At 44.1% G+C, this 15,310-nt stretch overlaps 6 protein-coding genes across 9 annotated transcripts in view; 3 read left to right on the forward strand and 3 right to left on the reverse strand.

Annotated features, from left to right (window-relative positions):
* Positions 1-301: 301 nt before the first annotated feature.
* On the forward strand, positions 302-2,179 carry LOC120448426 (ribonuclease Oy). Its single transcript, XM_039630428.1, has 2 exons — positions 302-438; positions 647-2,179. The coding sequence occupies exons 1-2, from the start codon at positions 365-367 to the stop codon at positions 1,548-1,550; spliced, it is 978 nt and encodes a 325-aa protein (XP_039486362.1). The 5' UTR covers positions 302-364; the 3' UTR covers positions 1,551-2,179.
* LOC120448425 (UBX domain-containing protein 4) lies at positions 2,176-4,708 on the reverse strand. 3 transcript variants are annotated; one of them, XM_039630425.2, is made up of 6 exons: positions 4,522-4,706; positions 4,316-4,450; positions 3,985-4,251; positions 3,378-3,910; positions 2,674-3,311; positions 2,176-2,614 (listed from the first exon to the last, which is right to left on the reverse strand). In XM_039630425.2, exons 1-6 carry the CDS (start codon positions 4,601-4,603, stop codon positions 2,290-2,292), a joined length of 1,980 nt encoding a protein of 659 aa, XP_039486359.1. In that variant the 5' UTR covers positions 4,604-4,706; the 3' UTR covers positions 2,176-2,289. The 3 variants fall into 3 exon arrangements, with proteins under 3 accessions (XP_039486359.1, XP_039486360.1, XP_039486361.1); XM_039630426.1 differs by having other exon boundaries at positions 4,312-4,450; positions 4,522-4,681; XM_039630427.2 differs by lacking the exon at positions 4,316-4,450 and having other exon boundaries at positions 4,522-4,708.
* Positions 4,709-5,169: 461 nt separating this feature from the next.
* On the reverse strand, positions 5,170-5,893 carry LOC120450488. Its single transcript, XM_039633535.1, has 2 exons — positions 5,509-5,893; positions 5,170-5,421 (listed from the first exon to the last, which is right to left on the reverse strand). The coding sequence occupies exons 1-2, from the start codon at positions 5,789-5,791 to the stop codon at positions 5,384-5,386; spliced, it is 321 nt and encodes a 106-aa protein (XP_039489469.1). The 5' UTR covers positions 5,792-5,893; the 3' UTR covers positions 5,170-5,383.
* A 248-nt stretch (positions 5,894-6,141) lies between these two features.
* Positions 6,142-7,567, forward strand: LOC120450486 (UBX domain-containing protein 1). Its single transcript, XM_039633532.2, has 3 exons — positions 6,142-6,299; positions 6,393-6,995; positions 7,052-7,567. The coding sequence occupies exons 1-3, from the start codon at positions 6,250-6,252 to the stop codon at positions 7,392-7,394; spliced, it is 996 nt and encodes a 331-aa protein (XP_039489466.1). The 5' UTR covers positions 6,142-6,249; the 3' UTR covers positions 7,395-7,567.
* On the reverse strand, positions 7,526-9,932 carry LOC120450487 (ribonuclease P protein subunit p29). Its single transcript, XM_039633533.1, has 2 exons — positions 9,783-9,932; positions 7,526-8,446 (listed from the first exon to the last, which is right to left on the reverse strand). Exon 2 carries the CDS (start codon positions 8,382-8,384, stop codon positions 7,764-7,766), a length of 621 nt encoding a protein of 206 aa, XP_039489467.1. The 5' UTR covers positions 8,385-8,446; positions 9,783-9,932; the 3' UTR covers positions 7,526-7,763.
* An 820-nt stretch (positions 9,933-10,752) lies between these two features.
* LOC120450484 (serine/threonine-protein kinase NLK) overlaps positions 10,753-15,310 on the forward strand; it is a 67,447-nt gene continuing 62,889 nt past the window's right edge. For both annotated transcript variants that reach the window (XR_005616282.2, XM_039633531.2), the window contains exon 1: positions 10,753-10,919. Coding sequence is in view for 1 of the 2 variants with exons in the window: in XM_039633531.2 (XP_039489465.1) it covers positions 10,756-10,919 (164 nt within the window). In the remaining variant the exon portion in view is untranslated. The remainder of the gene's footprint in view (positions 10,920-15,310) is intronic.

Here is a 15,310-nt window from a genome sequence, read left to right on the forward strand (position 1 = left end):
CTCACATTTTAAAAATCATCTTGTTACAACTGCGAAGAATTGGTTTTACATTTATCTAAATTAATCTTGGAAATAATGTTTAACAATATCTTAACACTTTATTGCATTTATAATTAAATTTAAAGTAACACTTTAAACTTTAGGATAGTTTAATTTAATGAAAAGAATTATAATTAATCAGAAGTTATGTTCATCTTTTAAATTGAACTAAAGGCGCCAAAAGTTACTAAAATCGATTAGGAAATCGACTAAAAATACTAAAATTTACTGTCGACTATTCGATACATGAAAAGACAAAATCGATATATCGATATCACCTACGGTTTTTGCATCGCAGTTATTATTATTATTATCTTACAGCAAAATGCGGAGCCAGCGGTTTCTAATTGTGGCCATTTTGGCCTGTTTTCTGGTGACCATCAAATCCACGCCCCTTAGGTGAGTACAAACGTCGCAAACTAAGATCATATTGGAATCATTCCTGGATTTTTGCCAACTAACAAACCAACTAAACTTTATATCTCGGTGATCCGGGATATATATTCAAGTTCAAGGTTGACCCAGTAATCTATTTTGTTTCTAACAATAAACAAAGGCTGCAGCTGAGTTAGGCAAATTATTCATGGTATCATGTTCTCCATTGCAGCGACATATCGGATTCGGATGAATCGACTTCGGTGGATGAGAAGGCACAGAAACGTCCAGACGATGACAGTGAATTCGATGGTTTCCCCTTTCGGGACGATGATGAATCCCTGCTGGATTCGTCGAGGGAGCTGTCTGTCCAGGATCACAACTGGGATGTACTGATTTTCACGCAACAATGGCCGGTGACCACATGCTATCATTGGCGCGAGGAGAATCCCGACCAGGAGTGCAGTCTGCCCCAAAAGAAGGAGTTCTGGACCATCCACGGCATCTGGCCAACGAAACTGCACCAAATGGGTCCCAATTTCTGCAATAACTCGGCCAACTTTGATCCAGACAAGCTTAATCCCATTGAGGATCGACTGGAGACCTTTTGGCCAGACCTCAAGGGAAAGGACTCCACGGAGTGGCTTTGGAAACATGAGTGGCAGAAGCACGGAACTTGCGCCATGCTGGTGGAGGAACTGGATAACGAACTGAAGTACTTTGAGCAGGGACTCACTTGGCGTGAAGAGTATATCATGTCGCGAGTCCTAGACGCCTCTGACATCCACCCCGATTCCAACAACACGGTGGCGGCCATCAATAATGCGATAGTCAAGGCTCTGGGCAAGAATCCATCCATCCATTGCCTATACGATGGCAAGAACAGCATCAGCTATCTTTCGGAGATTCGCATTTGCTTCAGCAAATCCCTGGAGCTCATTGATTGCGATGGTGTCAAGCAGGGCGATGCAGTGCCCGTTGGTGTTCCTGGTGGCACTATCATTACCAATTGCCATATCGGTAGCCTTGTGCATTATCCCAGCTTGGTGCCACCGCTGCAAAGGAAAAGCCATTGGAAGTTACCTCTCGTGAACGTCTACAAGTTGCTGCAATTCCTCATGTGGTTCACCTTGTAAACAGGTCGTTGTGCAACCCAATCTGGAATGTATTTAGAGGCGCGCCTTAGGAGGACTCATCGTTAACTCCAATATTATTTTATACTTCCACTGATCTGGTGTGCTGGAGATTCGGAGCTTAACAATCATAAACGAAGAGAGAACACTCGTTTTTAAATAGCTGCAAGTCTAGTAAATTATAAACAAAAGATGTCATATTTTATATTATATACTTAAAAGGATTTACCAATTTATACAATTTATTGTTTGGTTATCCACCCGTAATTCGAAAGAATTATTTAAATTGTACAAAATTGTAAACATCCTACGATGTAAATCAAGCTGTATTTGATTTCACACTTATTAGTTTATAGGCTCTCTTTTGTTAACTTAAACTTTGTTTTGTTTCTAATCAAAGGTTAAAAGCATATACTCCCATTAAAAGACACTCATTGTGAATTTATTTGATTAATCAAAGTGTATTTCAAATTTATAGATATTATTTTTGAGACTATTAACAGATGTGAACTTTGTTTTTGAAGATTAATGAGTTTAATCTACTGCATAAAACTGACCAAGCTGTCCAATCATCCTGTATCTCTTACTAGTTGCTAAGATCACATTTGTTTAATTAAAACACACCGAATTGATATTTTGGAATATTGAATTGATATAATTAAATTTAGCATAACTGGTTATTGCATAGATGGATAGCTAAAGACTGTTGTCAAACAGATTACTGTAAAGGAATAGTGATGTTCTATTGCTGCTGCGTGGAGTTTCCATTGTAAGTGGCCTTGTCCTTATCCTTTTCATCCTTCTTCGTATCCTGCAGTCGTCGAATGTTCGAGTCCCCATATTTCGGCGGCTGATAGCCACCGGGTCGCTGTTGGAATTCCTGTGACTTGGAGGAGGAGGCTTGGCTGGTATTATGAGCCGGCGGAGTACTTCCCGGTCCAGGTTGATTTTGAGGAGTGGGCCTGTCCGCTGCTCCGCCAGCCTGTGACGTTGAAGCCTCGTCGTATTCGTAGCCTGGAGCTGGTGTAGGTCGCAGGGAGAACATATCCATGTTGCGACGGGCAGCACTAAACCAGCAAGGTGTTGTTATCAAAATAAGAAAACCAAGTGAAGAAGTAGTACTCACGCATCGCCCTGGTAAACATCCAGGTTTGCCTGCTGTCCTGGCCACCGAATGTTAGCCATAAGCACGCTCAGTTTCTGAGTGAGCGGTCGGAGGCCCATCTTGTGAATGTAGTCGAAAGCCTTGGCCGCCGGTGTGAGCATAGCCCAAATTACGGTGGCCAGCATGGTCATTAGAGAGCCACCGCTTTGCACCACACGATTCACTTGCTCCTTGGTCAGCACCAGAACCACTGCATTGGGCACTAGATTTAGCTCGCTCAGGGTCTTGACCTCATCCTCCGTTTGGAACTCCCTGCGAGGGTAACTGGTAGCCAGGGTAAAATCGCGCCCATCGCTCGCCGCCAGCAACTCGTTTCGCACGTAGACACGAACGGTGGCCAGCACCTCGCCGGCAGGAAAGGATTTGGTGCGCTGAATGCCACCGGGTAATCGGATCTGCAGCCTCGTTTCGTCCACCGAACTCATAGAGGCATCTGTTGTGATGACATTGGAGGCAGCGGTGGCCGCCACCGAATTGGTCGTGCTACTGATGTCCGGTGTATTAAAACGTTGTGCCTGCTCCGCCCGATCGGCGGCAATCTGGGCACGTATGCGCTCCCTGGCCGCCAGCTCCTCCTGACGCTCACGTTTTATCTGCTCCTAATGGATTCATAAAAACGTGTCAAATCATAAATTAGCTCTATATATTTACTTGTAGTTATTTACCTGCATGTTCTTGAGTTCCTGCTCCTTGGTTCTTGCCTGCTGGCTCTGTGCCTCCTTTCCGTCCCGACGACGCCTCAGCTCGTTTTCCTTCTCCCTACGCTTTTCCTCCTCCACACGCTCCCTTCGCTTCTGCTCCAAAATATTTCTGACTTCAGCCAACCTTTCCTCGGATTCGGTGTTTGCCTGGCCTTCGAGCGGTCGCTGTGTTGCGACTGGAACAGCAGGTGTTATTAACGGCACAGCCGGTATAAGATTATTGGTGGCAAAGTTCCGGGCAGCTGCCCCGGATGTGGTAGCTGAAGCCTCCACTTTGCTGGCTGCTGCTCTCTTCTCAGCCGCCAAAGCGGCGGGAGAAGCAGCCTCTGACTCTGATCCCGATTTTACATCTAAACTGGAGGTTGATACGGCAGCAGGAATAGAAGCTAAGCTAGCTGCTACTGGGGAATTTGGAGGATTGGCCTTGGCTTCCTCCACACCATCAGTTGCCGAGTTTGAATCTGATGTGGTTTCAGGTTCTCCCAACTTTTCTGGTGCTGTAATATCGAGAATTTCATTGTGAATATCTTGTTCGTTCCATTTCCGATTGCTAAAATGAACTTTAGACTACCTGTTTGAATTGATTGGGACTCTCCAGTGCTTGAGCTGCTTGAGTTATCTGCCCCGGCGAAGCTTCTGACTGTATTGGCCTCCAATGCATTCACAGATGAAGAGTCGCTGGCGACAACCACTGGCTCGGTTCGTTTTCCCGCTAGGATCAGAACCTTATCGATCTTTTCCGTGAGTTCCTCCACGCTGGCAGTAATCCCAGTGGCTATCTCCAGAGGTGTACCCGTTTTGCCAATAAAGAAGAGCGAGGGAATGGGCACGACTTTGTCTGAAAATCAAATAAGATTTATAAGTGATTTTATATCAGGATTGCTAGTCAGAATGTTACCCACACAACGACATGAACTGTCCGTAGGCGGAGCTATTTCCCTGGACTTTGATGGCCACAAAGTCGGAGGTTTCCAGCCGGGATCGCACCCGATTATCATCCACGAAGCGCTCCAGTTTGTGGGACATCTCGTCCTGGCCTGAAAATCAGGTGAAATTTCACCAGAATGACGTGGTGAAAATTTGCAAATGCGAAGGAGTTACTAATTACCTTCGATGAAGACGACGAATACGGCGTCCTTGGCCTTGGATTCCGCCACGGCCTCCGCAATGTTGCCCGTGTGCCAGTTCATGTTTGGGTTTGAATTACAACTCGGTTCGGATACGGGTAATTTTGCCTGTTTTTGTTATTCCAGAAATATTTTTCTGCTGACAGCTGACTCCCGGGTATCGATGTATCCATTTATCGATAAGTAGTCTAAAGATAGTGCTTTAAATGCGAAAAAACAATATTTCGTTTTCTTTTATTTCATTTTCTTAGTATGGGGCTTTTTATCACTTTTTTTTAGCAATGCTTTAACTTTAAACCTGATATCAAAAGGTCGATAACACAGTCGATAAAATCGTATTGCCGCCATTTTTTAAATTCATATTTTGAAATTTTATTATGAATTTTCTAGAAGTTCAAACTAGCGACACCAAAAATGCCTCGAATTAAATAAAACCAATGAGTTTAGGTTTAGGGCATAAAATAAACCAATTTTTGTAATAAAATACATACATAGAGATCTATCTGGATAAAATATTCCAATACATATATTATTAATCTCCTAATTTTTGGTATATAAAATAAACGTTTAATCAAGTTAGTTCGATTGATAAGGTATTCAGGTATAACTAAAAAAAAAACAAAAGAAAATGCATGTTAGGCGCACGAGTTTGTATTAATGAATCGAATTTCATTTGCATACAGTCTTAGATGAAGATCTTATAAAAATATTCAGGGAATGAGTAGCCGCATATCTATTTGTTGTATATTGGACATGGTACTCTTCTGTGTACTTTGAATGACTCCCAGTGTGATTTGAAGTTTGTCAGCAGGATGCGTTGTTTGATCTTATAATATGTGAACACTAGATTGTCAGATTAGACTCCTGTTCGCTGGAACTACCTGCAAGGAAAACGTGGGTTAAAGATGGCTTCAAGATAGCCTAGGGCATAGGTTCCTAAGCAGACCTCGCTAGACCGTCGCACTTACCCTCGTCAATGTCGGAATTCATGATGGAACTGGCCGGGGTCACGGAAATCTCGCTGCGCTCTACGTCCGGAAGTCGGGCCACACGTACAATGCATCTCTTGGGCTTTGGTTTCAGCGGGAATGGACGAGAACTCGGAGTGGTGGACGACTTGATGCGCTCCAGGTTCACGCGACACTTTCGTACCTGGTACTCCACCTCGCGCTCCACGCTCCGTTCGCCTTGCACATTGAAGTAGGGATGACGCGGGATCTTGACGACCATTTTCTTAGTCTTCGGCAACATGGCTTTGAGTATAAAATCGTTGATAATTCGCTTTCAAAGTCGAAAAAAAGGAATGCAGTAATCCTCGTAGACGCCAAACTGGCAGTGATGTCAAACGTCGCAGACAACCTCGAACTATCGATTATGGGCACTACACTACTCGAAAATGTTGCGAGGTTTGAGATCATGTCGAAGGGAAATTTCAAAATATGTGTAATGTATAAATATTGCTTGGGAACCAATTACGAAAAGAATTAAGGGAAAAATTGATAATCCGTTGTTTTGTTTTAATTTATTTATTTAATATTAACTTCAAATTTGTTTGTACTATAACTGCATCTATTGCTTAGTAGCGATATATACCAAGGGTCGAACTATCGATAGTTCTTTATCGCCTAGCATTGTTTTTGTGTGTCATTGTAGATTTTTCGTTTTCATAAATATACGAAAACTAAACTGGTAATCAGCAATCCAACGCTATGAGTGAAGTACAGACCCTGATGGATATGGGTTTCCCTCGGGAACGTGTGTAAGTATCCATGACCATGGACAACTTGTCGCCGGCAAAATAAGTTACACTGCAACAATCAAATTTGATTTAATCCTGAAATTTATTTCACAGAGAGTATGCACTGGAGGTGACCAGTAACAAGGGTGTAGAACCGGCAATGGAGTGGCTACTGGCCCACGTGGATGATCCAATACCATCCCGACAAGGTGCTGGGGAATCCCCTAGTCCTGGAGCTCAACCAGCTGCAGCTGTGGATTCCTCAGCCGGAGCAGCTTCCAGTAGCACCAGTGGCGCCGGTGAAACTTCTGCTCCGGTAGCCAAGTCCCTGAAATGCGACGAATGTGGCAAAGTGCTTCGAGATCACACCGAAGTGGAGTACCATGCCGCCAGAACCGGTCACAGTAAGTTCTCCGAATCGGAGGAGGAAAAGAAGGCGCTCACCGAGGAAGAGAAGAAGGCCCAGTTGGCCCTCATCGAGGAGAAGCTCAAGCAGAAGCGCATCGAACGCGAGGAGCGCGAAAAAACCGAAGCACTGCAGCGGGAGAAGAATCGCATCAAGTCCGGCAAGGACATGACCGAGGCCAAGCGACGCATGGAGGAGCTGGAGATGAAGAAGATCGTTGAGCAGCGCAAGCGCGAAAAGGACGAGGAAAAGGCGGCCCGCGATCGGGTGAGGGCTCAAATCGAGGCCGACAAGGCAGCACGAAAGGCTAGGTGAGGATTACCCCCATCCTTACACTTTATATTTGACTATAATTCATGCCCCGCAGAGAACAAAAGGAATTGGGCAACACAGAGCCAGCTCCATCCGTGAGCTCCACCACAGTCTCGTCGCCACCCGCTGGCGTAAAATCTCCACCGCGAGACTACACTGAAACACGCATCCAGGTGCGCCTGCAGGACGGTTCAACGCTCCAGGAAACTTTCAATGTCAAGGAGCAGCTGTCCGCGGTACGTGTGTTCATCCAGATGAAGACCGGCATCGAGTCGCCCTTCTCCCTGATGACCACCTTTCCGCGCAAACTGTTCGCCGAGGACGATTACGAGAAGCCGCTGGAAGTGCTCGGCTTGGTTCCATCCGCCGTCATCACCATGACCAAGACGCCCGCATAAATCTGTCCTTCAAACTGGGATTTGGAAGTCTGGGAATCTCTCCCACAAACTACACAAAATGTCTAGAACCTAAATATACAAGTAACGCGGCGCGATATTCCCAAAAAAAAAAAAAAGAAAAACATTTAATGTACGATTTTATATATATATATTAAACACAAAATCTAAAAATACCTATATATTAGAGGATCTTTGAGGGCTATTTTTAAATTAATATTAAGAAAGGGTTATGAAACTTCCCGATAAGTTAATTTCATTTAGGAAATCATATAATTTATACATAATTTCCTTTTCAAAAGGTAGCGCTTCTTGTATTTTTCTTAAATTACAGTAGGATTCCATTTCAAAAGCTAATGATCACTAAATTTTTTACATGAAGGGCTGCACAAAGCTCTTGATCTTTTTGACGCTTCGCTCTGCGGGTCGAATGTTAAGATGCTGCCCAAATATGGTGAATTCCATGTTGCCCACTTTCAGCCCAAAGACGCACTCGCTCTTGGGGATCGTGCGCAGTCGATGATCCTTGCCGAGTAGCTTCAGAACGTTCTTAGTGTCCATCACACAGATGCCAGCTAAACCCTCCAGCGTTGAGCACTTGGACTGCAGCACCTTCAGTTTGGCGCCGTGCAAGTCCAGTTTGACCAATTTCCGGCTGAACTCCTCGTAGCGAGCATCGTGCACCTGAGGCACCTGCGCACCTTCCCGTAGCCTCAGATGCTCGCGCACATAGCCCTTCCAGAGTTGATGAAGTGGCAGTGCCTCCTCGTATTTCATCTGCTTGGTCGGAAGAGTATTCAAGCCCAGTGCCGCATATTCCCGGCGATTCAGTGTACTGGATTTGTGGGCGCGGCGTTTTCGGGAGAGCTGCTTCTTGATCTTGGTGCCCTCCAGCATGGTGATGTGGTCGGGAATAATGTTCACATTGCAGCGCTGGTGCGGAATCACCAGGTCTGTTATGAATTCCTTTAAATCACTTGTCGCGTGGTCCATTTCCTTGTTATTGCGCTTTGTTTATTTGACGAACAGCCGATGATGTATCGATATGCACAAGACTATCGATGGGATAAATGGAGATGTATTGCTAAATAATAATTCTAGTGCATAGCTGTGATTTTGATTTTGTTAGGTAAAAGCTAAACAATTATTATTGCTTTTATTTATTTGAAACTGTACGTGTCTGCAATATTTTACAAAACCGATATTTAAAAGTAACGTATTTTTGCGGGATTCTGGCGCTGCCATCCTGCTTTCCAAGGTGGAGTAATCGATAAGTACATTTATATACCAAAACTACCACAGGGATGGAGAGTAATATTCTGCGGTCACACTAAAAACATCGATTAGCAAGTCCCAATCGATATACGAGTAAGATACATCGGACACATCGATGTTTCTATCGGAGTGTGTCCAGCTCTAGCAACGCCGAACATATGTTTCAAGTCTCTCTCAACTTTCGAACGCAGCGGAACGTCGAGCGCATGAAATCGGAATTATCGCTGGAACAAACGTCGCCGCGTGTGATCGAAAATTCAAGTTAAGCACAGTCGTAGGGAAGCTGCGAGGTTATCAAACGCCATCCGCCCCCTCTCTTAGCCAAGCTCCGCGGCCGTGTGATAACAAAGATAATGCAATAAAGCGCAGGCATAAGAAAAAGCTGCGAGAGAGCCAAGAAACGTGACCCAGGCAAAATTTTGTTTGTTTGTCTGGCTCTGCATATACATGTACATAGTATAAACGTGCGTGAGATTGTGTATGCGCGTGTGTGTGAGCAGCCGTCGCGTTAGTAGTAGTAACACGCCAAACAACAACAAAAAATTCATCTCGCGTTTTTTACAATATTAATTAAACAAAATTACAAAATTGTTTCCCTCTCGTTCGCTCGCTCGCTCTCTCTCACTCTCACACACACGCACGAATATTACCCCCGGCGCGTTGTTCTTCCGTCTCGCTCCCACAAAGGCGGAAGAGTTAAACAAAAAAGAAAAAATAAAAAGTAGAAAAGAAATTATAAACGAAAAACTGCCACCGCCGCTGCTCAATAATTTGTGCATTTTTTAAGGTAATTCAATGTGAAATGTCATGTTTGCATAGCTTAGGTTTAATTAGTCCGGAAAAAGCTAAGCGAAACCCTGGGAAATATTACTTATCCCCGGGCAAATTTCCTTTTGTCCCGTTGCTTTTTGATTTTCATGCGAGCGTTTGTTGAATTCGTTTGTTTGTTGCTTGCTGGCGACTTGGGGGTGGTCGTCATTGTTTGGTTTCAACATTTGTAAATTAGCATGAAAAGTCTGATTTTTAAGTGATTTTTGTGTCTTTTGAGCGGCTTTTTGCGCAGGCAGCGCAGTCCAAAAATCACTCAGAATCGCACTCACATGCGCACACACTTACAACTGTAATACACGGACGCGCCCCGGTCGCGACAGCTAACGGCACTTTTCATGTCCTCTCGCGCTCTCTCTCAGTCTCTCTCCTTTTGGGATTTTTTTTTTTTTTTTTTGATTCGTGTGCAGCTTCATTTGCCACCAAAAATTTGAAAAGCAAACAAAAGTAATGTCAATTAAAGTACAGTGAACAATCGAAAGAGGGGATTTCAAAAAAACATGTAACCGTAACGATGAATATTTGAAATAAACACGATAAAAGCGATTTTACTCATATATAGAGTCCCCAAAATACATAGTTGTTAAATAATAAATCTGAATTTATAAGTCTGCGACATAAACATTTCAAATAAGAATCAATCCTTTATAAATTGTTTCGCAATGAGACTGTAAATGAGTATTGTAAAATCCCTTAGCAGCGTTTAAATGATTTCGAATATTACATTCCACAAAAACAGCCTGCAAAATAATGAGGTATTCTTCTTCTCTCCACTCTGCAGTTTCTTCACAATGTCCTCAAATCTAATTTAAATAAGTAAGAAGTGTAATAAGCCACACGCAGCGAAACAAATAGCGCTGAATAGAAGCACGCCAAGCCAAACAGCAACAAATGGCCAACAATTGAATGGCGGCCATCAGTTGGCCCCAGCGGCATCCATTGAGCAATCAACACCATTTCTCCCACATCAAATCAAGCACCACTACCAGCAGCACTAACACCAACACCAACACCACCACCATCGCCACTGCCACCTCAGCCGCCACTTTAGCCACCACCGACGTCACCGCTTTGGGAACCAGAACCACAGTCCAAGACCCAGTCCAAACCACCACCATCGCCAACATCGCCATCGCCATCGCCATCGCCACCAGCCACAGCCCAGCAGAACCACAACCACTGAGCTCCATCGGCAACAACAAATACCAGAGCCGGGTGCAGCTGCTCGAATTATTTGGAAAACTTGCCGCGTAGTCCATCAATGAGCGTTTCGATGTCACTGGTACAGGGTGGTGCTGCCGGTGGTGCGCCACAGGGCGCCAGCGCAATCTTGGCCGCAGCGGCTCCCTACTATCAACCGCCGGCTGTTCCCCAGGATGTCCAGCCGGATCGTCCCATCGGCTACGGAGCATTCGGAGTTGTCTGGTGAGTGGAATGATTCTATACATATATTAGCACCACACCATAATCCAGATTATGGGCAGAGGGTGTTGCCATAGCATTGGCACAATCAAATGTTGTATTCGCTGGCAAAAGCATGGTTATTTTCGGGTTGTTTTGGTAGCTTGTCCAAAGACATCCCGCTGAAATTGGCAAATACATTTGGGAATTATAATACAATAGATAGTATAGAGTGCAGAAATGGTTCTATAAACTTTATATACATGTGGTTTGTTTCATATCTTGGTGCAACTTTAAGAATTCATGATTGGCAGATGATTTTATTATAAACAAAAGTTGAGAAACAGGCTTTGATTACAAATGTTGATGCACTCTTGTACTCTCCTTCGACTTGACTTGACAAAGTTGTGTTAACAGCAAAGTGATTTTTGCGAGGAAAGGGTATCTGATGCATCGTTACTCTGCTGTGTGCCTTTTTGTCACGGTCTCGCCCGCCGTGGGTTCAGCAACCTTCTGCTTAGGCCTTTGATTCTGTAACCCTTTTGATTGTGTTGCTGCTGCTGCTGCTGCTGATGGTGATGTTGATGTTTTGTGCAGCAGGCAACGTCAACATCCTCGTACTCATTTCGATTCAGAACCTCGGTCCCCGGGTCTCAGCTAGCTGTCCTTCATGGTTTTGTGCCTTTGTGCAGTTTTCAACGTTGCTGTTGGCCCCCCGAGGGTGGATTTTTCCTATAATATATTTTTCTTACCCTAAGCGTGCTTGCTGGCTGGCTGGCTCTCCTTGTTTTGGCCTCCCCCCTCCTGCCATCAATTTGGCCTTTTCTATTTGCCCATCTCCTCATTGCTCGGCCTCTCTGCCTTTTTTCTATCCCCTCGACTCTTTTGATTTACATTTCAGTGCAAAATTTTACATTAATGGTTGCTTAAATGGGGTGAGCATTGAATATTTTTGTTTGTTTACTGGGGAAAGTAAAATACCTAATATGGATTAGCAACTTTCTGCTATCAATGCAACCGAAAAGCTGCAAATCTATCAAGTAAATCAAGGTTCCCTTACTAGTAATAGAACTTTTTTATGCATTGCTGCAATATATGAATATAAAAGAGCTTTAAATTGTTGAACCAGAGATCACTGCGATAAATCCCATCTATTTATTATTTAACTCGACTTCCTATCAATTTATTCGTGGTGTAGCCAGAAGTTTGGCAACGCTGCATTTACAAATTTCATTCACGTGTAAAACGGCATTTCCGGCTATAATCAAAACGCAAAGTGAGCCCAGTTCTATCGGGCGGGTCTTTTGAGGAGTGCTGGCGGTGGGGGAGTGGTCGTTCGTTGGTCGTTCGCTGGTCGTCCGCAGGGAAGCCAGTTAAAAACTGGCACACACAAGGGGGCACCGATGGTTTAGGCACAAGGAAGTGGAAGTCCGAAGACGAGCCACAAGTGGAGAAGTGGAGGAGCCCAGTGAAACACACACACACACAAAGCGTGGAGAACCCTGCGAACTATGAAAGGCGGCTAGAGGCGGCCCAAGAAGAGGCTCAAGTATATCCCACAATGCACCATGCACCTTCCCTTTGAAGCAGCACCCCCCTTCCGAACCCCAATCCATGATTCCCTTTGGACAACTGAAAGTGGAGCCCGCAGAATGAAGTCGTTGACGTTTGGATTGGCTTTACATAGCAGGCTTTACTGTTTGCGGGTCTACCAGTTGCTAACTTGCAAAAATGCTCATTTACTTTCAAAGTTACACATTGTGAGTCAATGCCTCAAGTCTTAAAGCTAGACCAATGCTAAACTATTGCTTTTATATTTTACTGATAATAAGTAAACTAATCTCATTTTTAGGTGGCATATAAAAAAGCTGCCCAAATCTGGATATCTGGGTCATAGTTTAATTCCATGATTTAATCTTGCAACGTTTCACTCAGCTCGAATATATTGCGTAAAATGCTAAAGTTATGAACACATATTTTTGCTCTCCCAAAACATGAAAGTTATGGCAGTTGAACTTATGGAAGTTGGACTGCATGTATCAGCAGATCCTGTCCAGCAAAGTGGGGAAGTGAATGGAGTGGAGTGCGACTAGAACTTGGGCGGGAATGCAATCAAGCGTTAAATTCAAGTGCCAAATGTCGAACTTGTTAGATGCAGCCGGTCAGCCTAGACTAGGAAATGGGTTTTATTTCGTATTTTTTGTATTTTTGTTTACGGCTTCTTGGTTAAAGGTGGTGCCTGTTTTCAGAGAGCCGGTGCGGAAAGCCCAAAAGCAGGTGAACCGTGGATTTTCAGGTGGAACAAGGCGGAAGGAAGTGCTCCGCAAATGGAGTGGGGTCCAAGTTGTTAAGTAGTTCTTGTTTTAAGTGAACTTCGACAACGTGGCCAAGCCAGAATAGATACCTTAATAAAATCCGCTTATAAAAGTTTCAGGCAACCTTAGTTATTCAAGTCTCTTGAAGAACTTTTCGATTAGTCAAGCTTTTGCGTGAATTTAGCTGTGAAAACGTTTTATTTCTAGTTGCTGTTTTTAATTAATAAAATGGCAATAGAGTGCGTTATTAATTTGCATAAATTATGCAATAAAACTGCGTCCAAATGCTGTTAAACCCCTTTAATTGAACTGCCACGCCCCCAGGACGATAAACACAAATGGCTGAAATAAAAAACGAATTCGATGCTTAGTGCTAGATTACTCAATTTATAATTTGTTTCCCAGAAGTGGCACTGTGGATAAGAACGAAATCCGAGGCAAGAGTAACAAGAACAACAAACATTTAACCAATTAATCCTAGGCATAGTTCTACGAAATTTCCCCAATGCAACCGACTCGAAAGAGTCAAGAAGCAACTGAGTTTTATACATATATATATATGTAGTATATACGTATATAGTTTTATATATTTGTATCCGAAACGTAGGTATGTATGTACGGATGGACGGGACAGACGGCGGGCGACTCAGGTTGCGCAGCAGTCGCATAAGAAATATGCTATAAGGTATCCCAAAAGACGAGCGAATGAGCGAAGATCTTTGGGCTTTACTTTAAACTACCTGCAACTGGTTTTGGGAGGTGAGCGGTAAGCGGTAAGCGGTGAGCAGGCAGACGACGAACCATTGGACGGCGGACGACGGACAACTGGACCTGGACAGTGCGACGGAAGGTAGGAAAAAGACAGTGTAAACCTTTTGCTTGCATCTCGACGAAACCCGCTTCCTGCACGAATTGTGGCCGGTGGTGGTGGTGGTGGACTTCTCCACTCGCCGATGCGCGATTCAACTCGTACCACCGACTCCAGTCGTCTCCAGTCGTCTCCAGTCGTCTCCATTCGACTCCATTCGGACCTGGACGTCAGCCTGGCATCCCAGTGTCTTGGCCGCTTGGCAAGGTGTCTTTGGTCTAGGCTCACTCAGTCACTAACTCACCAACAACTGATTCGGCTCGGCTTAGCCAGTTCCTGTTATTTTTAGGCTCTGTACCAGCAACATCACCTCACCCATCACCATCACCATCACCAGCACCAGCACGGCCTTTGCCTTTGTTTTGGCCAGTTACCCGAGTTCCCTTGCTACCTTGTTCCCTTCCCTGGTAACAGGCTCATTTGGCCAAGAACAATTTAGAGCCTTTTAATGGCCTTTATGTTTTATTGGTACACATAATGTGTACATTGTGGTTACTTTGAACGCAATGTTGAAATGGGGAAAACTGTAGTAAAATGTTAATTAAACGACTTAAAATATATAAATGATAGATGTCAACGAGCATAATCTTACATTGTGAAAGCAATTTGTCGAAATACGCAAAGAGATTTCTTAACATAAATATGCTACCCAACAAGCTCTTACTAAAAAAAGTAATAAACAATTGAATTAGCCTTTTCTGAAAGTTGTTTCCCCTATGCTGAATGCCTAATGAATATTCAAGGGTATGTTAGGCCTCGACCTTTTGTAAAGTCTGGACCCTTCCCCCTGCAGAAACCCCCATTCGACTTTTATCGGGTCGCAAATCCTGTGCTAATCTCAGTCGGGGAGTTCAGTTCCCGCATGGAATACCATGGGATCTTTTGCTTTTGGGCCGCGTCCAACCACCGAAAAATATGTGTGTGTGTGATTGTGTGTTTGAAGGGCCAAAAAGGAAAGCGGTGCACATGCATAGTTTTATTTACTACTACACTACAGCACTCATTCCAAACTCACACAATCCTGGACTGGGTAATATGGTATGCCATCCACTTTTTGGAACAGCTGCTCTCGGCTGATTTTGATGCTTCGATGTTGCTCCTGATGCTGAATCCCCCTTCCGAATTCCCTATCCTGTTTTTGGTCTTTTGCTGCTGCTGCTGCTGCGGTGGTTGGTTGCTTGCTTGCCCGTTTGGTTGAACAACCTTCGCCCGTTTTTCAGTTATTTTGTCTG

The sequence above is a fragment of the Drosophila santomea genome, chromosome 3L (genome assembly GCF_016746245.2).
Source record: "Drosophila santomea strain STO CAGO 1482 chromosome 3L, Prin_Dsan_1.1, whole genome shotgun sequence".
NCBI classification, from domain to species: domain Eukaryota; kingdom Metazoa; phylum Arthropoda; class Insecta; order Diptera; family Drosophilidae; genus Drosophila; species Drosophila santomea.